Raw genomic sequence first — 26,301 nt, forward strand, 5'->3', positions numbered from 1 at the left:
GGATGAATGTTTAGGTCAGTAGCAAATAGCTGAGTACGTGCTGTGGAGGAAAAATAAATGCTGGTTGCTCAGTTCATTTAATTTGGAAATAGAAGAAAGACGATCACATGCTGCTTCGTGAGAATAAGGTTTCAAGTGCGAAGATAACCATGGTGGCAACGATTAAATAATTCAGAACCTTTTCTATCTAGTTTTCTTAAGTTATTCTACAGTTCATGCTACACGAGAAAAAAAAACGAAGTAGTATCTATCGTTAGGTATGTGCAGTGTACACAGATGGGTTTACTCGCCAGAGAGAAAAGTTTCTTTAAAAAGGGAGTGTTTCTTACAAGAGTTTTCCCCCACCTGACAAGGCTAATAAGGTTAAACTGTTTGAAAGCAAAAAAGAAGCGAGACTAACCAACCCATCCTTCTTGAGACATATGATAGATAGGTTCAAGGTTGAAGTTTGTCAAACCACGTTTTGTTCATACTTTTTGATAAAGGGTGTTCACAGTAAAACTGCATCACTCAGAACTACTCGCCAAAAATAAGTGTCCCAATCGACTGTCATATTTTCAGGGTATGAAATACAATATTTAATCTGGTATAATTATTTTACTCTATTTCTTCAACGCATCCAAATGCCCGAATATTTTGAAAAAATACTGAACAGACATTTTCAAGCTTTTAACCTGCTTTACGTTGTATTGTCTCCGTCGATACTTTGACTTTATGAGTGTTATTATTTCCAAAGAGCTAAAAGACCAAAAACAAAACATCTAGAAAGATCTGAGGTAAAAATTGGCTTAAAACTAAATGAATATTGCAAAATTACCGTCCAAAATTAAATTGGAGCCTTTTAAAAAATACTTGTTTTTTGGAAATCTTCAATCAGTCAGATAATCGATTGGGGCAAGGAAAGGTCCATTCAACAATCATTGTTCCGTAGTGACAACTTTTGGATGATTGCGAACTTCGTGCTTCAGTATTTTCCGATCAGTTACAAACCAGATAAAGGACCTGTCATAAGACGAGAATAGTTCTACATATTCCGTTTAATTCCACTACGATGTAATCTTTACAGATACGTTATTCGATCTCAACTATAAGGAAGTCTCCAGTGTCTTGCAAAGTATCTATGAAAATTACAACGAGGTGGAATTAAATGGAATAACTAAAATCGTCTTATGACAGGTGGAGACATTCCACTAAAAGAGCTTAATAATATTCAGATGAAAAAATAAAGTGAAACAATAACACACTCAACCATACTTATATATTGTATTTCATTCATTAAAAAATTCATGATAATCGTTTGAGAGACTATTTTATTTTTGCCAAGTGATGCAATTTAAATGTGGACACCCTTCATGATGCAGATTAGCTCAAACCCGGAGAAGTTAAAAACTTATGTCAATGATTAGATTGCTTGTTGTTTTCAAATTTTTGGATAACGAACAAGATTGGGAATTGATATGTGGTTAAGCTCAAATAGATGATAAATATTGAATAATCTCATATATAATCACTGATAAGAAAATTCGCATCATCTGTAGGAACACAAAAAAATGTTTAGCTACACCATTTGTAAACGTTGAAACAGTATTTATTTTAACTGCCAGAACCATTAACAATAGTTGTGTTATGCTGTGTTTACTCAGGTGCTGAGAACAAACGATACTACATCAATCAATCATGTGATGAGAATAATCGTTTCCTTGCATCAAGGCACGGGTCGTGTCAATCTCGCAACCTAAGTGCCTTGCTGAGGCTTCCAAGCGATTTGCCCCTCGAAACTGTTTCATGTGGCCTGGTGGCGGGTGAAATAAACCATCGGCCGTACAGGGTGTTGTTCTGCCTGTTACCTCCACCTACCTGTCGTGGTTCACTGATGTTTCGCCTCGCACTCGAGTGGCTTGTCAATCAGTGTCTACGAAATGTTGTCGTTTCGCCAAGGGAAATGCCAAATGACAACAGGAAATGTTTGTGTCAACAATTTGGATCCAATGACGACGGTGTGGCATCATCCACCGAAATCGTCGCCAACGTCGATTCTCGATCGGTTCGGTGTTGATGTTTCAACTCCGGAGAAACAGTTCGATTTGCTTTACACTCGAGCCAAGGAAAACATCCCGAGTAGGTAGATGCCCGTGTGGTCGACGTGAGTGTGAATTTAAAGGTCCTGTGAATCGTGGAAGCGAACCATGCCTCGGATTATCTTTGGCACAAAGTTGACGGGAATGAAGGTAACTGGATTAAAAAAGGACATCATTAGAACTTTTTGTTTAGATATTCTACGCAATATGTATACTAGGGTGGTTCAAAAAATCGATTTTGCTCCACAGTGCTCATCTGATTCTGTACCATGTTCTGAGTGTCCTCTGAAAATTTGAGTTCATTTGGATTAAAACTGATTTAGCACAAGCCGTTTCAAGTTTGCATGCAAATTAGTATGGTGAAATTTATTTTTTCATTATACTGTTAATGACGCTTCCCCATTAAGCGCATGTTAAAAGAAAACCTACATAGCTAAAAGGAATACTCAACAGCTTTCACTCAGTGAAAACCGCATCTCAATTTATCGTTCCAATAATTAGTAATCGAATTTAATCTATACCGTGGTTTTCTGGAGCTAATTGCATAACTAATCAACAGGCAACATTGCTGCTCGTGGTGCGAAAGATAGCACACAAAAATTCAGGCTACTATGTTGCACTGCACATTTCAGTGATGCCCTCAAAGAAGTTTAACGATCATGACTAAAGATTCGCAACCTGTCTTAAAATCGATTACTAATTATTGGGACGATTAATCATCATGCACACAACAATTTTGTTTGACAATAGAGACCTGTTACAGCAAGGCAATTGTGCTTGAAAAATTAAATTGGATATCAATGACAAAAAAGTGTAATGACGGATGTTGTTTTATGATTTGTTGCTACTTTATGATTTACCAAAACTAGTGGGCACAGAGAAAACAGGTGAAATTTTTTTACTATCTTTCTATTTTGTCAGCATTTGTCAAAACTAAAGTATTCTATAACATGTCTTTTATGGTAAACAGGGAAAGGAACTACCTTCACGCTGTAGGAAATTCGTTATTAGAGTAACGGTGCCAACAGTGGAGGTATTAGTAGATCCACAAAAGAAAATATTGTTTAAAAATCCCATAAATAATGGGAAACTTACAGGTTTAATATCTTAGCCAGTAGTACACAAATAAATTTGCCAACAAAAATTATTTTGGCACTCGCTTGACTGTGGATAAACAACAGTAAAGCACATGTGGAGATTGGACAAATCAAGCATCCGAAAGATATTCAATTTGCAAAAAAGAGAGCTAACCGCGGTGGAGGTTGGTACTCGGATTCTGATGGCTTTTCCGCAAACGTGACCTTTAAGTGGTCTTGTTGTGTAGGGGTTATCACGCCTATCTAGAGAGTAGGAGGTTCAAGTCCCTCCAAGACACGTGGATTCTTTTTCGCAAATTTCATATCAATTTGTCCATTTCGAAACATATGCTGTGCATATGCACAGCCAAGATATTTAACAAAAAAATGGTTTTCGTACGGCCGAGTTGCCGAATAATATGCAATTAATTGAATTAGTTTGGTGTTATCTTCTTCTTTTATATTATAAAAATGAGTTGAGTTTTCCTTCCTGACGATTTAACTCGCGAACGGGTTGACCGATTTACACGTTTTTTCCCTAATCGATTCGTTTTGGGATCCACAAGGTTTGTATATGGGTCATTCCATATGAAGTGACCGAGAAAAAATGCAAACGTGCAATCGACTTTCTTAGAATTGAATGAAATTTTGACCAATTGTTTATGTATGGGTTATACCCCAAAAACCAAAATTTCGTGGTGATTGGACCTCCCCACGATTAATAAGACCATCCCCCTTTTCAGACAAATGTATGAAACTCATCATATTGTTTTGTACATATCTCTGGAACTGTGAGGTCTATAATGAATCTAACCATTCGTAACCATTCGAAAGAAGATTTTTCAAGGAATTTATAAAAAAATAATTTGTTGATGTGCAGTGTTGCCAAATGAACAATTTTTATGTTTTTGTGTGAAAAATGCATTTTTTACCCAATGAGTATATTTTTATTCAGGAAATAACCTCACCAACGTGTTCTTTGACCATTTTTACATTGGAAACGCTTAAAACCCCGAGGTACTATGTTTTGAGATACAGGATTTTTAAAATGAAAAGTCCTTTTTTCACTGTGAACATTGTAGTTTTTTTACTGATTTCCGAACATACACACATATACGCATTGACACATACATAACACACATACACAGCTCGATTGGCTGCTTCCCCACTTACAGCATCGCGTTTGAAATTTATATGGAGATTAGTACGGAAAAATGTATTTTGCATTCTTGCTCCTAGCGGCTTTATTTTATCGTTAATTCAATCATCTGACTCAATACTGAGAGATGCTGAAAGAGTTTGCTGAAGAATAAGCATTGCTGGAAATATTACAACGCTTTGAAGATTGATTGTTGGAATCATATGCAAGAAATCAATGTTTCTGCCAGCACTATCTGGTCAACTGTCCTTACCAAGATGAATACAGTTCTAGGTGCTCCAATCTGCCAAGTTTGTGGAAGAGAAGACGGCGGGGGTGAAAAATTCATTTTCAGTGCAAAACAAAAACAAACCGGCTGGCTCTCCATACTAAAATCCAAGATGGCTGAATAGTAAATTTGGCAGATTGGAACACCAAGTGGTGTACTCATCTTGGTCCTTACTATGTCTGAAACTCGATTATGCATATGTACAACATGTGATAGATTTAGTTCGGAAAAGGTATTGGAGGGTAATCGCCCCTTCGGTGGTGATCCCATTGTCCGGAAAAACCATTTCTCTTTCCGGAATTTTCCATTAAAAATTAATCTGAATAACTACAATTTGTTCCTCAGCACTAAAAGATTAAAATTTTTGAAATAACACTCAGTAGTTTGGTAGTTCTGGTAGAATAAACAAGTTTGGTCGTCGTTCCAGCAAGGCTCCTTCTTCTTCAAAGATTTTCGGCATCCTTAGGGTCAACTATTAAAAATTAAAACAATATGTCACATGGTTTACGAAAATCTGAATTCTCTAGGAGTAAAAAATGCAAAAAATATAGCGAAAGTATATTGGCTGTTGAACAGCAAATATTATCCATTTATTTTCAAAATACAGCAAATAAAATCATAATCTCAAAGAAGACCATTTTTATGATGTTTGTTATTGGTCTACTATTTTCATACTTTGATAATATACTCACACAGTTAACACTTTTTGATTACATGGTGAGTGAGAGAGAGCTCATGGCTATCGTCAAATCACATTTGCGTGCTGTGAAGTGTGGGTTTGATAAAATAGTAGTAAGATATAAACTTTTCGTGGATAAATCTGCTCTAGTGGTCTAGTATTGACATTAAGGTCTTCTTCTCCCTTTATATAGCTACAAAATACGTTTAAAAATTGCATCCAACGGTTTTCGCCATTTTCAACCCTTCTGTACGTACAAGTACCATTTTCATAATGATTTGCCTTTTCATACATTATTTTTCCATAGGGCACTGCACGGAAACATCTCTTTCTCTTTCGTTCCTCATAAAATTTGACGTTTACTGGCCTTGTTGTTTTCTAATTTCTTTGCTGCGAAAAAGAGACAAAGCAGTCCGTGCAGTGCCCTATAATAACATAGTGAATGTCTACTTCCTTATGAGCTAATTTATTTTTACCTTTCTCGTACACTAAGTGTACCGAAAGGCTTTATGTTCGCTCCAAAAACATTATTTTTATAGAAGGCGGGAGACCCATAGTGTTGTATACCAATCGACTCAGCTCAACGAATTGTGTGTGCATAAAAAAGTCTCATCCACTATTTATGGGCTTGCTTTTAACCGATATGTTCGCACCATGTTGCATTTTACGGGAAATCCTGTCCCATTGTTTCATATTAAAATTTTACTGGTTGGGATTATGGGCTCGAAAGTGATGGTCAAAATACTATTTTCATAATGAACGAGAAAGGCACCATTACCGCTAGGTTAATTATCCAGGGTTTTTAGATAACCATATTGTTTCTTTTGTCGTAATTGCCTCTCGTATGTCTTTCCTTTGTTGTTTTTTAGAAAATGTTTGTTTCACGGTGATTTCTATGTCCCGTAACAGTAATGAAACAAGAACTTCATCAATGTTTTCATCATCGTCATAAATTTAGTATTATTCATTTCTTCCTTCCCTACTGTGATACTGTATTCCCTAATCCAGATTGAAACACGAGTCTTTCGGTTCACTTAATCTAACGTTAATTTGTAAGAATAAAATAGTATAAAGATTTCGGCTCCGTAACGCTCAACGGCATATGAGCCTTGAGCTTTCGAAATTAATAAATGTTCTATAAAATAAAAAAAAAACTTTCCATAGCAGGTGAAATAATATAGTATCTATGTAAGTAATAGTTAATAGTACGCTCTACAACAATACAGAAACGCTGTTCCTTCCAAAGTGACTACGTGGAAAAGTACATTATTTTCTATTCAAAGGCTCAAGTTACATGTTTTACAATTTATTTGAAGAAAACAATATCTTCGAATTCTTGGCAATTCCATAAAAGGTAAAGGTTCGGTATGCATAACAAAATCTAATGTGATTGATAAGTTCCAAATAAATCATATAATATTCAGAACTCCATAACTCGAGAACTGCTCATAGTACCTTGGGGTTTCGAGTGTTTCTTATACAAAATTTCCTGGAGAACACGATGCTGGTGTTATTTTTCAAATGAAAATATACTCATTGGCAGAAAAATACGATTTTATACTTAAAACGCAAAAACAATAGAGTTGGCAACACTTCTACTCAAAATCGATATTTTTCTCAAAAAGTTTGAAGAATTCTCTTCAAAATGCATAAAAAGAAGTTATTTATAGCTTAAAAACTGTCCAAGATATGAGTTGTTCAAAAATATGGTTTTTACAAATCGTCAAAAACGGGGGGTGCTCCCATTTGCCGAGGGGTTGTCCAATCATCAAATAAATTTGGATTTTTACATATAATCGATAGATAAACCAATCCACGAAATTTGATTAAAATCTGTGAAAGTCGTTTACAAGTAGTTCGGTCACTTGGTATGGAATGACCCATATACAAAAAGTTGGTGAATTTAACGGGGAAATGTAAAAAATCATTAGAATACAATTTTGGGTCAGCTGTTGAGGGAAACAAAACAAACGCACGGACATTGATCTAGAGTGCGGTGCTGCAAATAAGTTCATTGTGACATTAGCAACACCCGGGCAAAGCTTGGTATTTTCCGCTAGTTTAATATAAAAAAACTAGCAAATATAGCTTGCACCACTAATGGGTACACTGTTCCTTTAGTGGTGGTAAAAACTAGTTTTGGTTCCTATAGTGGTGCTATCCTTTGATTTCTTATGAGACATGCCACTATTGGTACAATTACACCACTAGAGGTGCAAAGGTGTGCAAAGGAGTCAATTTTATCAAGGAAAATCATTGTTTTCAATACTTGATCAAGCAAAATTTTAGGATAAGATACATTTAACAGGATATTTAAAGCACGATGCATCAACTGAAACCACCATAAAGTGTATAATTATGAAAAATCTCATTAAAACCCCTCTACTTCCACTATTGGTGTTACCTCCACTAAGGGTACAATTACCCTATGAAGAGTAAAACGCGAGATTCCTCCAAAATTGAGACAACGTCATCCAGAACAAATTTTAACACATTGATGACTGTTGCTGGCTTCAATCCAAGCTTCAACCCTTTGAGAATGTTTTGTTAAATATAATAAATCAAGACAAAATTTTCAAAACGACTTATCTGCTTTTGTAAACAAAGATTCAAACGTCGATTTGACGACTCTGATAAGCACTTCGACGCAAAACAACGCCATCCACACTGCTGTAATCTGGAAAAGTGACGTAACAGCCATTTTACAACATGCATGTTTTTCATTTTTCTGTTAAAGAGCTCGATGAGTAGTACTCGTTAACATCATTTTTGGAAAATTACGTATACGTCACTTTTTCAGATTACGGAAGCACAGGTTGCCGAAACCGTCACCTACCTATGAATTATTGGCAGTGGCTGATTTTCTACTCGCCGCAACCACATCCAGGCGCTATAGTATATGCACAAAATAGCCAGCAAGAGTTAACCGCCAGAAATTTGTATGGCGAAAGACATCTAACGCTGGTTTTCTCAAAATTAGGAACTTTTCATGAAAAACTATTTGGTACCGGTTATGAGGGATGGTGTCTGCTACTACGCCTACCAAATATTTTTTCGATTAAAGTGCTTAAATTTGAGAAATCGAGCCTTAGATGCCTTTCGCCATACTGATTTCAGAAAGTTAACTCCTAGTGTGCCGCTGTAAGCACGCTCAAAGCAGTCGATTCAATGATAGTGTTGGTTTGCGTGGGAGTGCTATCAAATTCGTCAAATTGACGTTCGAATCTTTGTTTACAAAAGCAGATAAGTTGTTTTGAAAATTTTGTCTTGAAATATGTAGTCCATAAAAGCACCCAGAATCAAAAGGAGCTCCGCCGTATCAAGTATGACTCTACTGCTGCTAGATGCAGTAACACATTTGTACCTCCATTATTGTCTTCGTTATTTTAGTTAGTGGCACGGCAAATGCTGGGTAAAGCGTACCATTCGTACTTCGCGTACCTGAAGGAATAAAATAATCCCCATTTTGCGGTCCTTAGCCTCTTACCCAGCAACTCCTATCCCTACCTCCTCGTGGTGCTGACCGGGATACGAGCAACTTTAATGAATTATTGGCAGTGGCTGATTTGCTACTCGCCGCTTCCACTTCCAGGCGCTATCGTATATGCGCAAATAGCCAGCGTAAGTTAACCGCAAGAAATTTGTATGGCGAAAGACATCTAACGCGGGTTTTCTCAAAATTAGGAACTTTTCATGAAAAACTATTTGGTACCGGTTATGTAGGAAGGTATCCGCTACTACGCCTACCAAATATTTTTTCGATGAAGCTGCTTAATTTTGAGAAATCGAACCTTAGATGCCTTTCGCCATACTTATTTCAGAAAGTTAACTCCTAGTGTGCCGCTGTAATTACGCTCAAAGCAGGCGATTCATTAACCAACCCCGGTGGGAACTATGGTCGTATGCTGACAGGAAAGGGGGATTTGCTCCTCTCCGGAGGTGCAAATCTTATCGAGCGTCTGTTCTCCATGTTAGGAGCGGCTCACAACAGCGTCTTTTCCCCACGTTAGGGACGGCTGATCAACGTCAACGCGATGTAGGTAGCGCGGTAGGTAAGATAGTCTATCGAAGATTCTACAGTTACCAAGAAAGGCAAAAGTAGAGCAAACGGAATGATTCAACGGCAACAGACCCGGCAACGAATAAAGGACAACGATTGGAAAGTCGGATCTTGGAACGTGAGAGCTTTGAATGAACCCGCACGTGTTGGGCTGCTGGCTCGTGAGCTGCAGAAGGTCGCTGTGAGTGTGGCAGCTGTGTGGCCCTAAATAGCCGGAACGAAGTTATGACGGCGACTCCCCGTGGATGCGTGTGCGTGCACGCCGCGTAGGTCTGACTGGAAGCGCCAAATCATGGCTTGCTGCTCGCCGATTGACACGCTGATGTGTGAATGTATTATAACACGCTGAAGCCATTTTACTCAAACCCCACATTTCCCTTCTTCTCTCATTAAAAAACGCAAAAAAATCTTCTAGCATAGGATGCAATGGTTGTTTTTCTCCTGGGTTATTTAAATGCGGCGAAAGCGAACATCGGTGGCAATTGAGCAACCGGTTAACTCCATTGAAAACTGCACCCCAAAATAAACCTGACTCAACATCATGGTTTTAATACCAGGACAATGATTCAGAGTGTGGGCTCCCAAACTGTGGGCCGCAAAAGATAAAACGTGATTCATATTTTCGTTGGATGATTAGAGAACAACACATTTTTGAAGCCTTCTTTTGTTTGTCAAATACAATGACAAATTCTTCCAAAAAACATTCCAAATATTACCCAAATGCAATCCAAAACTAAGCGGCGTTGAATTTCATTACGAATAAGATTTAAGAACAACATAATAATGATAAGAAAATTCATGCTAATCCAAATTCAATCCAAATCATATCGAATGCTAATCCAATCCAAATCTAATTTAAATCTAAATCCAATTCGAACTCAATCCATATCTAATTCAAATCCGATCTAAATCCAATCCAAATCCAATCTAAATCCAATCCAAATCCAATCCAAATCAAATCAAATTCAAATCCAATCCAAATCCAATCCAAATTCAATTCAAATTCAATCCAAATCCAATCCAAATTCAATCCAAATCTAATCCAAATGTAATCCAATCCAAATCCAATCCAAACCAATCCAAACCAATCCAAATCAAATCCAACGCTAATCCAATCCAAATCTAATTTAAATCCAAACCAATCCAAACCAATCCAAACCAATCCAAACCAATCCAAACCAATCCAAACCAATCCAAACCAATCCAAACCAATCCAAATCCAATCCCAAACCAATCCAAACCAATCCAAACCAATCCAAAATCATCCATATCTAATCCAAACCAATCCAAATCCAATCCAAACCAATCCAAACCAATCAAAATCCAATCCAAACCAATCCAAACCAACCAAACCAATCCAAATCCAATCCAAACCAATCCAAACTCAATCCGTATCTAATCCAAACCGATCCAAACCAATCCAAACCAATCAAATCCAATCCAAACCAATCCAAACCAATCCAAACCAATCCAAATCCAATCCAAACCAATCAAACCAACCAAACCAATCCAAACCAATCCAAACCAATCCAACCAATCCAAACCAATCCAAACCAATCTAAACCAATCCAAACCAATCCAAACCAATCCAAACCAATCCAAACCAATCCAAACCAATCCAAACCAATCCAAATCAAACCAATGCCAATCCAATCCAAACTAATTTAAATCCAAACCAATCCAAACCAATCCAAACCAATCCAAACCAATCCAAAATCATCCACATCCAATCCAAACCAATCCAAACCAATCCAAACCAATCCAAACCAATCCAAACCAAACCAATCCAACCAATCCAAACCAATCCAAACCAATCCAAACCAATCCAAACCAATCCAAACCAATCCAAACCAATCCAAACCAATCCAAACTCAATCCGTATCTAATCCAAACCGATCCAAACCAATCCAAACCAATCCAAACCAATCCAAACCAATCCAAACCAATCCAAAATCATCCACATCCAATCCAAACCAATCCAAACCAATCCAAACCAATCCAAACCAATCCAAACCAATCCAAACCAATCCAAATCCAATCCAAACCAATCCAAACCAATCCAAACCAATCCAAACCAATCCAAACCAATCCAAACCAATCCAAACCAATCCAAACCAATCCAAACCAATCCAAACCAATCCAAACCAATCCAAACCAATCCAAACCAATCCAAACCAATCCAATCCAAATCCAACCAAACCAACCAAACCAATCCAAACCAATCCAAACCAACCAAACCAATCCAAACCAACCAAACCAATCCAAACCAATCCAAACCAATCCAAACCAATCCAAACCAATCCAAACCAATCCAAACCAATCCAAACCAATCCAAACCAATCCAAACCAATCCAAACCAATCCAAACCAATCCAAACCAATCCAAATCCCATCCAAACCAACCAAACCAATCCAAACCAATCCAAACCAATCCAAACCAATCCAAACCAATCCAAACCAATCCAAACCAATCCAAACCAATCCAAACCAATCCAAACCAATCCAAACCAATCCAAACCAATCCAAACCAATCCAAACCAATCCAAACCAATCCAAACCAATCCAAACCAATCCAAACCAATCCAAATCCAATCCAAACCAATCCAAACCAATCCAAACCAATCCAAACCAATCCAAATCCAATCCAAACCAATCCAAACCAACCAAACCAATCCAAACCAATCCAAACCAATCCAAACCAATCCAAACCAACCAATCCAAACCAACCAAACCAATCCAAACCAATCCAAACCAATCCAAACCAAACCAATCCAAACCAATCCAAACCAATCCAAACCAATCCAAACCAATCCAAACCAATCCAAACCAACCAAACCAATCCAAACCAACCAAACCAATCCAAACCAATCCAAACCAATCCAAACCAATCCAAACCAATCCAAACCAACCAAACCAATCCAAACCAATCCAAACCAATCCAAACCAACCAAACCAATCCAACCAAACCAATCCAAACCAATCCAAACCAATCCAAACCAATCCAAACCAATCCAAACCAATCCAAACCAATCCAAACCAATCCAAATCCAATCCAAACCAATCCAAACCAATCCAAACCAATCCAAACCAATCCAAATCCAATCCAAACCAATCCAAACCAATCCAAACCAATCCAAACCAATCCAAACCAATCCAAACCAATCCAAACCAATCCAAACCAATCCAAACCAATCCAAACCAATCCAAACCAATCCAAACCAATCCAAACCAATCCAAACCAATCCAAACCAATCCAACCAAATCCAATCCAAACCAATCCAAACCAATCCAAACCAACCAAACCAATCCAAACCAATCCAAACCAATCCAAACCAACCAAACCAATCCAAACCAATCCAAACCAATCCAAACCAATCCAAACCAATCCAAACCAATCCAAACCAATCCAAATCCCAAACCAATCCAAACCAATCCAAACCAATCCAAACCAATCCAAACCAACCAAACCAATCCAAACCAATCCAACCAATCCAAATCCAATCCAAACCAATCCAAACCAACCAATCCAAACCAATCCCAAACCAACCAAACCAATCCAAACCAACCAAACCAACCAAACCAATCCAAACCAACCAAACCAATCCAAACCAATCCAAACCAACCAAACCAATCCAAACCAATCCAAACCAATCCAAACCAACCAAACCAATCCAAACCAATCCAAACCAATCCAAACCAATCCAAACCAATCCAAACCAATCCAAACCAATCCAAACCAATCCAAACCAACCAAACCAATCCAAACCAACCAAACCAACCAAACCAATCCAAACCAATCCAAACCAATCCAAACCAATCCAAACCAATCCAAACCAATCCAAACCAATCCAAACCAATCCAAACCAATCCAAACCAACCAAACCAATCCAAACCAATCCAACCAATCCAAACCAATCCAAACCAATCCAAACCAATCCAACCAATCCAAACCAATCCAAACCAATCCAAACCAACCAAACCAATCCAAACCAATCCAAACCAATCCAAACCAATCCAAACCAATCCAAACCAATCCAAACCAATCCAAACCAATCCAACCAATCCAAACCAATCCAAACCAATCCAAACCAATCCAAATCCAATCCAAATCCAATCCAACCAACCAATCCAAACCAATCCAAACCAATCCAATCCAAATCCAATCCAAATCCAATCCAAATTCAATCCAAATCCAATCCAAATCCAAACCTAATCCAAATCCATTCCAAGTCCGTACATTTAATCCAACTTTTAGTTTCGCGTACAGTAAACCATCAACCATGTGCCATAAACTAGTATTGCTAGCCAATAACTCCAAACTTATCCTACGCATAATGAATTCGAACTTCCGAATAGCTTTGTAAAATCCGGCAACCTAATAAATTTTTCAAATTCCAAGAAATCTGCTCCTGCAGGTAATCCCGCTATGACTACTAAGTCAGTACATTCCAAGATAAATTTCTAGATAATATATTTGGCTTTCCGAACAGTTTCGAACAGTACAGGATTGAATATCTCTCCATTTCTCTCAGATTTCGTTATATAATAGCTCGGCTGGTAGTCTCATGTACGTTGCCAAATGGCTTCATGTAATCTAAATTTGTTTTAATCAAAATCAATGCTCGCAGGACTTTTCTAGATCGTAAACCATTTTCCGTTGGTCTTCCATACTCACCTTTTAGTTTCAATACATTTTTTCGGCCACCTTTCAGACACGCCTTATAGTTTTCTAAACCACACACCATTTCCACCGATCTTCCAGACGCGCATTGCAATTTTGCAAACCACAAACTAATTTCTTATGGTCTTCCAGGCGAGGCTTTAATATTCTTCAAACCACATACCATTTTTCCAGGGGTCTTTCAGACGGGCCACCACAAATTTCCGACAACGCGTCTTGTGATTTAGCAAACCACAAACCATTTTCCGACGGTCTTCGAGACGCATCTTGTGATTCAGTAAACCACAAACCATTTTCCGACGGTCTTCGAGACGCGTCTTGTGATTTTGCAAAACACAAACCATCTTCCGACGGTCTTTGAGACACGTCTTGTGATTTCGCAAACCACAAACCATTTTCCGACGGTCTTCGAGACGCGTCTTGTGATTTAGCACACCACAAACCATTTTCCGACGGTCTTCGAGACGCGTCTTGTGATTTAGCAAACCACAAATCATTTTCCGACGGTCTTCGAGACGCGTCTTGTGATTTTGCAAACCACAAACCATTTTCCGACGGTCTTCGAGACGCGTCTTGTGGTTTAGCAAACCACAAACCATTTTCCGACGGTCTTCGAGACGCGTCTTGTGGTTTAGCAAACCACAAACCATTTTCCGACGGTCTTCGAGACGCGTCTTGTGGTTTAGCAAACCACAAACCATTTTCCGACGGTCTTCGAGACGCGTCTTGTGATTTTGCAAACTGAAATATATCACTCGTCACAATTTAACCACTTGAATTCAACTCACCCCATGAAATCAGCGACAGGATCCAAAAAATCGACTGGCAGGATCGCCAAAATGCGTGGCCCTAAATAGCCGGAACGAAGTTATGACGGCGACTCCCCGTGGATGCGTGTGCACGCCGCGTAGGTCTGACTGGAAGCGCCAAATCATGGCTTGCTGCTCGCCGATTGACACGCTGATGTGTGAATGTATTATGACACGCTGAAGGCATTTTACTCAAACCCCACAGCAGCAATCCAGAAAATACGGAGAACTGGAGAAGTGAATTACGGGCGGTGAATCCCATAGCGAACACTTCATTCAAGTACAACATCTACTATAGCGGCGGTGATAGAGCAGAACGAGGAGTTGGCTTCATGGTGATCGGGAAGCAGATGAAGCGTGTGATCCGGTGAAAGCCGATAAGCGATCGCATTTGCGTGTTGAGAATGAAGAGCAACAATAGCCTGATCCGCATCTATGCCTCAACGAACGATAAGCCTGATGACGTGAAGGATGAGTTCTATGAGAGCCTCGATAAGGCCTACGGAGAGTGCCCAACACACGATGTAAAGGTTGTCATCGGGGATGCAAATGCACAGATCGGAAGATAAAGTTTATTTCGCCCTGTCATTGGTACGATAAGCCGTCATTCCGCTACCAACGATAATGGTCTGCGACTTGTAACCTTTGCTGCTGCTAGAGAGATGGCAATAAGCAGTAGCTTCTTCGCACGTAAGAATATCCGCAAACACACCTGGCAACATCCGAGTGGAGACACTTGCTCACAGATAGTCCACGTGCTGGTCGACGGACGGCATTTCTCGGATGTTATAGATGTAAGGTCCTTCAGAGGTCCGAACATCGACTCGGATCACTACCTTGTAGTTGCAAAAACTCGGGCGCCACTCTCCAGCGTCACGAATTCACGAAACAACAGAACGATGCGTTTCAATATCCAACGCTTGTCAGTTGAAGGAGTTGCTGAACAGTACCACCAGAAGCTGGACGAGTGAATAGGAGATGCCACCGGATCTGGCGACGTCAACAGATTGTGGGAAGCTGTGACTGCAACAGCGCAGGAAGTGTTAGGCACTGCACAGCGACACCGACGAAATGGTTGGTTTGACGAGGAGTGAGGACGAGACGAGAAAAATGTTGCTACGAGTCGAATGCTAGTGGCTCGTACCCGTTCCTACACAGAGCGGTACAGTGTAAGAAGGGCAGAATAGAAACGAATCCACCGCAGAAAAAAAGGCAACACGAAGAGAGTGTGATAGCTGAAGCGCAAGAGAACATGGATAGAAACGATATGCGGAGGTTTTCCGCAACTGTCAATGGCGCTCGGCATAAGACTACGCCAGTGCCCGCCATGTGCAATGACCGATAGAGGAATTTGCTGACAGGCAAAACTATGGTGGCAGCCAGGTGGAAGGGGCACTTCGAAGATTTGTTGAACGGTGAAAATTGAGGTGTATTAAGAAGCAGGATGGAGATAGTCGGCGACGGTCAAGCTGTGGAACCACCAACGCTGGACGTGGTTAAGAAGGCTAAAAAACAGTAAAACTGCTGGGAAAGACGAGATCTCGATCGAGCTTCTTAAACACGGAAGTGAGCAGCTGCATCAATCAATCCACCCCATTATCCAGAAAATATGGGAGGACGAAGAACTGCCTGCCGGCTGGTTGGATGGCCTCATATGCCCAATCTATAAGAAAGGGCACAGATAAGACTGTGTCAATTACAGAGGGATCACACTTCTGAACTCGGCCTACATAATCCTGTCGCGTATCCTGTTTAACAGACTGAGACCACTTGAGGAGTCCTTCGTCGGCGAATGCCAGGCAGGTTTTCGTGAGGGCCGATCAACGGACGGATCAGATGTTTAGCCTGCGAATGATCCTTGATAAATTCCAGGAGTAAAACTTGCAGACTCACAATCTGTTAATTGATTTCAAAGCAGCGTACGATTCAGTGAAGAGAAATGAACTGTGGCAGATAATGTCCAAACATGGTTTTCCGGCGAAACTGATTAGACTGATACGTGCAACGATAGATGGCTCGAAATCAAGTACTCGGATTGCAGACGAAGTGTCAAGCTCGTTTGTGACCTTTAGACGGATTAGAGCAAGGTGATGTACTTTTGAATGTATTGTTCAACATTGCACTCGAAGGCGCATTATCTGGCGTGCAGAGGAACCATGGGCGTAGCCAGGATTTCGATAAGGGGGGGGAGGGTTCGCACATTTTTAAGGTCTTCTGAATCATAGTTTTATAAAAACTCATGAATATTAGTGCTTGTTACTTTTTCCTTTTTCCTTCCCTTTCCTTGAAACCAAACCCACAACCAACAGTGAAGGCTGGATCACACTACCGCGTTGCGGGTTAGCGTTTTGTACTAAAACGCAACGCCAATAAACGTGACGCATTTACACCCGGATTCTTCAGGAATGGCTCCAGCAACTTCTTCGGCAATGTCTTCAGAAATTTCACCATCAATTTCGCCGGGAATCGATCCGAAAATTCCACCTCAAATTTCTCCACAAATTTCTTTATAAGTTTTGCTGGGAATTTTTCAGATAATTCTTTCGTGCTGTTTCTCATAAAAAATTCTAAAAAATTGCACCGTGGAATTCCTAAGCTTTTTTCAAGAAATCATTTAAGATTTCTTCAGAAATTTCGCTGGAAATTCCTCCCGAAGTTCTTCCGATAGTTTCTCTGGGAGTTCCTCCGGGAGCTCCTCTAGGAATCGTTCTAGGAGTTTCTCCTGGAATTCCTCCGGGAGTTCTTACGGGAGCTCCTCTGGCAGTTCCAACGAGAATTTCTCCGGGAGAACCACCGGTAGTTTCTATGAGCATTTTTCCGAGAGTTTTACCGGCAGTTCCTCCGGGTGTTCCTCTGAGAAGGAACTCCCGGAGTAATTTCCGGAGGAACTCCCCGAGGAATATCTGGAGGAGTTCCTGGAGAAATTATCAGAGGAATTTTCGGAGGAACTCCTGGAAAAACTCTCTTCAGAACTCCTGGATGAACTCCCAAATGAACTTCCGTAAGAATTCCAGGAGGAAATTCTCCAAGGAACTTCTGGAGGAGTTTGTAGATAAATTCCCAAAGAAAGCCTAAATGAATTCCTGAAAGGAAGCCTGAAAGAATTCCAAGAGGATCTACTACTGGAACTCCCGGAGGAATTTTCAGAGGAACAGCCGATGGAATACCAGGAGTTGAATTTCTAGAGGTACTTCCGAAATCCCATTTCCCTTGAAATTCCTGCCAGATATCCTCCATAAATTCCTTGTGAATTTCCTGGAGGGATTACCAGAGGAACTCTGGTAAAAACTCCTGAAGGAGCTCCCGGAGGAACTCCCACAAGCACTTCCGGAGGAATTCTCACAAGGAAGTTCTGAAATAATTCTTGGAGAAGTTTATGAAGGTATTTCTGGAGAAATATCTGATGGAATTCCCGGAAAAATACCAAGAGGAATTAGAATTCCCAGATGAAGTCCTGAAAGTATTCCCAGATGAATTGCTGTTCTTTTTTTGTTCTGAAGAAATTCCTGGAAGAACTCTTGGGAGATATCCTGGAAGAACTCTGAAACTAATTTCCGAATGAAATTCTGGAGTAAATTCCGAGTGCAGTCCGGAAGAATTTTAGGAGAATTCTGCGGAAAAATGTCTAGAAATAAACCTTGGACAGAGGAAAAGAAATCTTCAAGGGATTTCCTCATGAATTTCCTAAAAAAATAGTGAGGGGTTTCTAGATAAGGAGGAATTACAATTACAGGAGAAGGATTTTCGAACGATTTTCATAAGAGTTTGTGGATAACTTTCCGGAGGAATTGAGAAGTTCCGAGTGGAGCTTCTAGAAGGATTTCAAGGAGAATTCTTGAGCCCGAAATGTTTTGAGTTGTTTCGAACTGGATCATGGACACCCTTATAAGTTTTTTGGAAATCTTTTGAATTTCGACCACCTATTTCTGAATATGATTGGCTCGTAAAAGGCACATGTTTAAGGGAATTCATTTCACTACCCGTTCAACCTTATCACCTGCCTCCCACTGGCTGCGCCCTTGAGAGGAACGACACTATCATCACACGGTCGCATATGCTCCTGGGCTTTGCGAACGACATCGACCTTATTGGAATCGATCGCAGAGCAGTAGTAGAGGCTTTTATTCCACTGAAGAGGGAGACGGCTTAACCATTAACCAAGACAAGGTACACGGTGGCAGATAGAGATAGAGGAAGACCTAGTGGTGTTGGTGCTGAGGTAGTGCTTGATGGGGATGTATTTGAAGTTGTTGAAGAATTTGTTTACCTTGGAACGCTTGTGACATGTTACAATGACGTTTCCCGTGAAGGGAAAAGACGTATTGCTGCTGCGAATAGAGGTGTGCGCCGCCGCGCCACGCCGCCGCCGCCGGCAGTTTTTGGCACGCCGCCGCCGCCGACATTTTTGCATCGGCGCGCCGCCGTTTAAAATTTGCCACGCCGCTGATCTATAATTTTCCACGCCGATTGAAATTTTCAGTGGAAACTCCTAAGATTCATTGGATTTTCCGTATAATTTGCTGATAGATCTCTACAACATTACGATGAAACTTCAGAGAATTTTTCGTGAGGATACCAATTATTTTCATGAGAATTCCATACAATACCTTGTTAAAACTTCGAAGAGCTCTCCGTAAAAACTAAGCGTGTGAAAATTTCGAAAAATGAAAAATTAAAATCTAATTTAAATTGAATTTTGAATAGAAAAGAGTTGTTCGGCAGAAAGTAACAAGACTGAAAGTTGTTAGGGCGAATCGTTTAACTGAAAAGATTATATGGTAGATTAACACTACCTGAGCAAAGCTTAAAAGCAAATCGATAACTTGTTTTAATGTTGTGAAATCATCAATTATGTTAACTTAATTTGATATCTTTTTGGTCGTTTTAACGGTTAAAATAACAAAACGTTTAGCAGAATCAGCTTACCGTGACATCAAATCAAAACTATTCTGCTGTCGATGAGAGGAAATCGAAAACGAAATTTGATATTGGTTTCCGATAGCAAAATAAGTACACAGATTGATGTCATATCATTCAATTTAGTAATCTACAGCAACATGAGATCAAAATATATAATCAATCATGATGATTTATACATATTTGAAAACAAATTGTGAATCATTTTGTTGTCAAAATCCAATCTATATGCTCTCATTATGTTTTCAGACTTTGATAGGATATGTAGCCTACAGATATTTGGCCGAGAATCTTATTTGGTCGAACAGTTCCTTTGGCTAAAAAAATCGTGAACTTGTCCTTCGGCTGAAATAGTCGTTTGGTAGAAAGGGCAATTTGGTCAAAATGGACATTCGGTCGAAAGTGTCGTTCGGCTGAATTAGTCATTTAGGATATTTTCACGACAATAACGGGAGAATCTTTTGAGTTTAGCCTCAAAAATTGATGAACTTCCCCAGAAATTCTTCAAGTTTTTCCAGAATACTTATTCATTTGAAAATTATTTTCAGATTTTCCACGAGAACTACTTTCACGTTTCGAGAACTCTTTGTAATTACCAAGGGAAATTGTTTGGGATTTACATGAGAATCTCTACAGAGTTTTTACAAGAAAATATTTCTACAGGAAAATATTCGGAATATTCACGGAAAGTTCCTATTGCGACTCTGTTGAGTATTCTTTAAAATTCACACAGACAATTTTGACTAGTGAAAGAGATGCTTTAACGTTGACTTCCCCAATCTAAATTAAACAAGCCGGTTAGTTTTTTATCCTTTATTAGAGTGATTTTTTTTCGCAGGGAGAAGTTCATCATGAAACGGCTAGTCTGGCTTAGCCAACTTTAAAACATCGGAAAAATGCTCGGAGTTTTTGAAGATTGTTTCTGGTTTCTTCAGAAAATTCTTTCTACTTTCGATTAAAAATACTTGGTAAGTTTCATTCCATTCCAATAAGACCGAAAGTGACAGACGGCCGAGCTGGTAATTTGGCCGAAAAAGCCGTTTGCCCTAACAGGTCGTCTGGCCGAAACCATCGTTGCCCAAAAATGCCATTTAGCAGAAATAGTTTTTTGACAGAATGGGTCATTTGGCCAATAATGTCATTTGGCCAAACGGGGTCATACGGCCAAATTTCAATGACTGAACCTCGTACTGAACGGGTAATATGGTCAGAAATGGCCACTTGTTTGGCGAAATGTTCTTTTTGACAATTGACCATTGCACAAAATTCGTGGCCTCTCTATTTTTAGGTCAATACTAGACTTTAGGCCAAAAGACATCTAGCCAGGTACCATTTAGCAAAACGGAAACTGTTATCAGATAAAAACTGGTTTGACCGAAAGCGATGTGCAGCCAAAAGCAAAATTTGGACGGACTTGTAAAAAGTTGTTTACCCTAACAGGTCATTCAGCTGAAAATGCCGTTCGGGTGAAAAAGTCGTTTGACCGAAGATACATTATTTGACGAAAAATGCCATTTAGTAAAAAATGGTATTTGGCAGAAAGAGTCAGAGCCCTTAAATGTCCTTTCTGCAACCTTCTTTGAAAAGTGTCGTTCGGCTGAACTGATCATTTTGCCAAAGAAGACGTTTATCTGAATTGGTCATTTGACAGAAAATGCTGGTCGGCCAGAAAGGTTGTTTTGCAGAAAGGACCTTTTCTGGCCAAATTACCATTCCTACCAAACACCATTTTCGGTCAAATGGTCTATATGGTAAAAAAAATTTTTCGGCCAAATTAACAGTTCAGCTGAATGTCTATTTCGGCTGTATGTCGTTTTCGGTAAAAATACATTTTTGGTCAGACCATTTTTGACCTGATAACAGTTTCGAATAAACGTTCAATTCTGCTTAATGGGGTTTGGTTAGATGGCTTTTGGCTTAAATGTTAGTATCGACTTAAAAGTAGAGAAGCTACGAAATTTCGTTCAACAGTCTATTCAACGTAAATGTCATTAGACCAAACGGAGGGATATTATGGACTAAATTACCCATTCAGTTATTGACTTTTGGCCGTAAAACCTGTTGGCCTAAACGATATTTTCGGACAAGTGACCTATTCTGTCAAACGACCATATCAGCCAATCGGCATTTGGTGACCTATTCGGCAAAACGACCTGTTAAGGAAAACGACTTTTACGGCCAAATTACCAGTTCGGATCGGACATACGGCTTTCGGCCAATGGAATTTCCCAAGAATTTCTTACGGACAATACACTAGTCGTTCGATAACTGTAACATGATGCATTCTAGACGTCAAACAATTGTCAGGCGTCGTCAAAATAGAAGTGCATCTGATTGTTCACCGCTATGCAGTGATCATCGACTTTGACATAGTTTTGAAGCTCAGCTGTTCGATAACTGCAAAACTGATGTAACTTTCGAAATGCAGTTAAAAGCATTGGAGTTAAATGACTTGCAGTTATCGAACGTCTACTGTACAAAAAATTTCCCGTAGAATTCCAAGAATTTCGAAAAAAATTTCGTTGAATCGTTTTGAACGGAGAATGCATTAAGGATCTTGCTTTCTCAGTCTATGGACCAGATCCTTTTTGTAGATTTTTCCAGTCGTTAATTAATAACACTTACGGAGAATTTCTCCTGAACATTCCAGCGAATTTTTCTCGTAAACTCCTTAGAGTCTCCCGTGGAAATTATTAAGAATTGACTGTTTTATCGTTAACCATGCCAAACAAGCCGTCTTTATTATTCTATATTGAGAAAGCCAACGGTAAAATACTCATTCAACCAGCCGCATTCTACTACAATTATCAATAATGTTCTGTACAAATTTGGAAGAATACTCAATAGAAACTCAACAAGACCTTGTCATAAATTTCCGAAGTTTTTCCTGTAGAAGTAAAGAACTTTTTTTTGTAAAAATTCTGAAGTTCTCATGTAAATTGCGACAAATTTTCTGCTGAAATTCCAAAAAATTTTACTTGGGAATTCAAAAGAGCTTCTCTTGGTAATTCCAAAGATTTCTCGAAACTTCAAACAATCCGAAAATATTTTCCAAATTTTGGTTTTCCTCCAGATTTTTCATGCGAAAATCAAAAAAATCTTCTTTTAATGTCTTGCAAATATCCAGAGAAAATGCAAAAAAAATCTTAGAAAAACGTAATGAAAAAAATTGCCACGCCGATTCACGCCGTCTTTCGGCGTGACGCCGAAAACGCCGCCGCCGCCGGCCAAAATTCTGACAAACGCCGCCGCCAAAGAATATCGGACCGGCGCACACCTCTAGCTGCGAATAGGGCCTTTTACGGACTACGTAACCAGCTTAGGTTCCGCAACATGCAGACAGAAACGAAATTTGCTCTATACAATACTCTGATTCTACCAGTGGCCCTTTATGGACATGAAGCATGGACGTTAAAAGAGGCGTTAAAAGACCGGAGAGCTTTCGGGGTTTTCGATAAAAAAGTGCTGCGTACAATACTCGGAGGGAAACTAGAAAATATTGTGAATCGTATAAAATACGGCAGACTTCAGTGGGCTGGTCGCTTAGTGCGAATGTCGGAAGAAAGAATATCGAAAACAATATTCAACAGAGAACCAGAAAGGGGCCGGCGACTACGTGGAAGGCCACGAACACGCTGGCTGCACGCGATGGAATTGGACCTGGGGATCCTGAACGTTCGGGGAAACTGGAGGAACATCACCCAAGACCGATGATTATGGAGCTCTACAATACGCCAGTCATAGGTGTATCGACGCTGTTGCCAACCAGGTATCCAGGTACTCTCAGTTTTTCAATGATTTGCTTATTTGTTGGCTGAAACTTATTTAAATTCAACCACTATAATTAGTTTCAACCTAAAAAAACAACCAACATTGTATTCAAAGTTGAAAGAAATATTATTTATTTCTGACAGCATAGTGGCGTGACTACACTCCAATTTTAGGCTCAATAAGAGTCATGAATTTTCCAAACTGGTTGCTCTTTGGATATCTTCCAGGTGCGCGACAGTTGTGTCGTAAAAGTATATTTATTTGCGCCTTGCTGTGCGGTAACACCATCGAACCAAATTTCTCATTCCATTGACGTTGACGCTCGATATACATTTTTTATTGCACCGACACCGTTCACACTTGACACTTATGTACCGGTAAACTAACGGTAATTAAGGATGTAATTGATTTACGAAGTTGGCTGGGTACCAGCTGCCACTTACCGGCCAACAGTCGGATATTCCTTCCGAATGTGCGACAAATTTCACACTATCGAATTTATTCGAAGGAAAATGAAAACTAGGAACTGTGCAGGCGTGATTGGAAAACGAATCTATTTTTGATAAACCATTGGAAAGCGAAAAATTAGTTGAGCAAGTTTTTTTTATCCGTCACTATAAAGTTTTCACTCGAGTGCACATCACGGCACCTGAAGAATGCCGCTAACTTCTGCAATAACAGCTTTATCCTTCTGACATTCATTATTCCGGTATACATCCATAAAGCGAGAATGTGATATCTGCTATAACGGAGGAAAACATGACCGAAGAAAGTATTCTTCGGAAAGAAAAGTTTCTTTGCCGGTCGCTGTTTGGTTAGAGTCGGTAGGTGGGATATAAATCAAGCCGTTGAGTGGGAAAAGGAAATTACATTCGCTACCCGCAGATGGAACGGAAAACGCGTGAGGTCTGTCGCATCGGTGCGAGCACGCTGCGCTGCTAGCTGATGCACGAGAGAAAGTTTTATATGCGAATTACAATTGTTTCGCAGAATGGTTGTTGGAAGTTCTCCTTGGGGAGTGTTGAGATCGGTTGATATTCGCGCGCGGAACGGAATCGGTAGGGTAGGGCAGTGTTAGCATGAAGATTGCAAAAATAGGAGTTTACTTTTACTCAGCTTTGTAGGAGTATCTTACCGTTAATGCGATACTTATTCGCAGCAGTTGGGGAGTTTGAGCTTGGAAGAATGCGAAAAGAACGTTAAGACAAATATTATCATGGGCAATCAACTGTTATTTATTCGTTTTGAATCCGTACGGTCTCCCGAGAGCGATGAGTTATTCAAAGGCTTAAAGGCTTAGTGAGCATTTTGCAATGTTGTAACCATGCATGTACATAAAATCAAATATTTCTTGATAACGAATTAAATCAATTTTCAGTCCGTTGGTAAATCATGTCTTGATTCATGCGGCAAGCAAATAATCCTCCATTATAACTTGATGAGCAAGAAACATTATTTCTCTAGAGACCCATGTCATCAAAACTTTTTACATATGCTTGTACATTTTTGTGGTTGAAAACATCAAGAATTTATTAATTATATATTTTTCAATAAAGCTCATCGCTATTAGACCATAATTCATTCAAAATAATTGTCATCAATGTAACAAACGATAATTAGTATAAACCATAAATAATCTTCTTAGCCGTCAACCCACCAGTCATCGACTACATAATATATTCAAGGAGAAACCCCAATACGAGCATGCAACTCGCAATTATAAAATACTCCTAGGATGAAGCAAATTTCGCAGAACAAATGAGCTTATTTAGTAGCGATAAAATCTCTCAAAATATTAACCTGCTATTATATCCTCCATTTCTATGGCAGCGTCATCTTCGTCTTCATTAATCTCCAAATCCAATTTATTCGGCTTCATGATGTTTACTTGTTTCCTTTCGGTGGTTGCCAGAAAGTTGACGTACGACTAATATTGGCTCCCTTGGCACGAAACGACGACTAAGACGAGGGCGATCGATGTAAGAGAACACTGACTGCCTATAAACACGCTGTGAGTGCGCTGCTGGTGCTTTCAGGTCTAGTCGTCGAGTGGGGGTTGCATATTTGTGACACGCTAATGAAGAGCCGGTGTTCAGTTACTTTTCTGCACTGGAAATTCACTTCACTTTCACTGTGGAGCGACGCGACGTACGGTTTGCGGACGACGACAGCGGGTGGCGCGTGAGCCTTTTTCACATTTTTATGCTGTCCTTGTGGAGTCGAGTGTGTGAGCTAACGCCGCCCGATGACAACGACAAAAATAGCCCACGATTTCACTCGGGCAGAATGTGTACCTCTATGCAAAACGGAAAGGAAGGCTTCCCATTGGCAAGAGGCGGTAGTTATTTGAATTTATTACACTGCGTTACTGCTTTTCCTGTGGATTTCCCTAGTTTGCATATGGCTTTGAAAGTTTTGCGACAAATTCTACGACTGAGCACTGTAGTTGTTTCGGCAAACCTACCCATAGTGTTGCACGTTGTGTCGTTTGTGTATTATCGGCTTCACTTTTAATGACTCACTCTCGTATTCATTTCTGTTGCACTTCATTTGCATAGACATAACAACTGGAATGGTTACTATTCTGTTTTTCCGTATGATGATATTTTGTATTCTGCTAATTTATTGACAACGCTGTTCGGAGGCATTAGGTTTAATGGATTTAGTTTGCATGTTTTTACTTGGATCGGCTATGAAAGTAGTATTCTAAATCGTCTCTATAGAAGTTGGTTTGTGGTACAAGGTGGAAGGTGTGGTAATGCATAAACATATTTTAGGTTAATATGAGACAGCTTGATAATATA

The 26,301-nt window shown here is 39.6% G+C and overlaps 1 protein-coding gene across 12 annotated transcripts in view; it reads right to left on the bottom strand.

The window, feature by feature from the left end:
• The window catches only part of LOC134224678 (adenylate cyclase type 2), a 271,530-nt gene that overhangs the window by 102,708 nt on the left and 142,521 nt on the right, over positions 1 to 26,301 (bottom strand). For 4 of the 12 annotated variants that reach the window (XM_062704168.1, XM_062704169.1, XM_062704171.1 and 1 more), the window contains exon 2: positions 25,298 to 26,131. The exons of 7 other annotated variants lie outside the window; for them this stretch is intronic. In XM_062704168.1, the coding sequence (XP_062560152.1) occupies positions 25,298 to 25,376 (79 nt within the window). In that variant the 5' untranslated portion in view covers positions 25,377 to 26,131. The remainder of the gene's footprint in view (positions 1 to 25,297; positions 26,132 to 26,301) is intronic. One more of the 12 variants, XM_062704172.1, reaches the window with a different exon arrangement.

The sequence above is a fragment of the Armigeres subalbatus genome, chromosome 3 (genome assembly GCF_024139115.2).
Source record: "Armigeres subalbatus isolate Guangzhou_Male chromosome 3, GZ_Asu_2, whole genome shotgun sequence".
Taxonomy (NCBI): Eukaryota; Metazoa; Arthropoda; class Insecta; order Diptera; family Culicidae; genus Armigeres; species Armigeres subalbatus.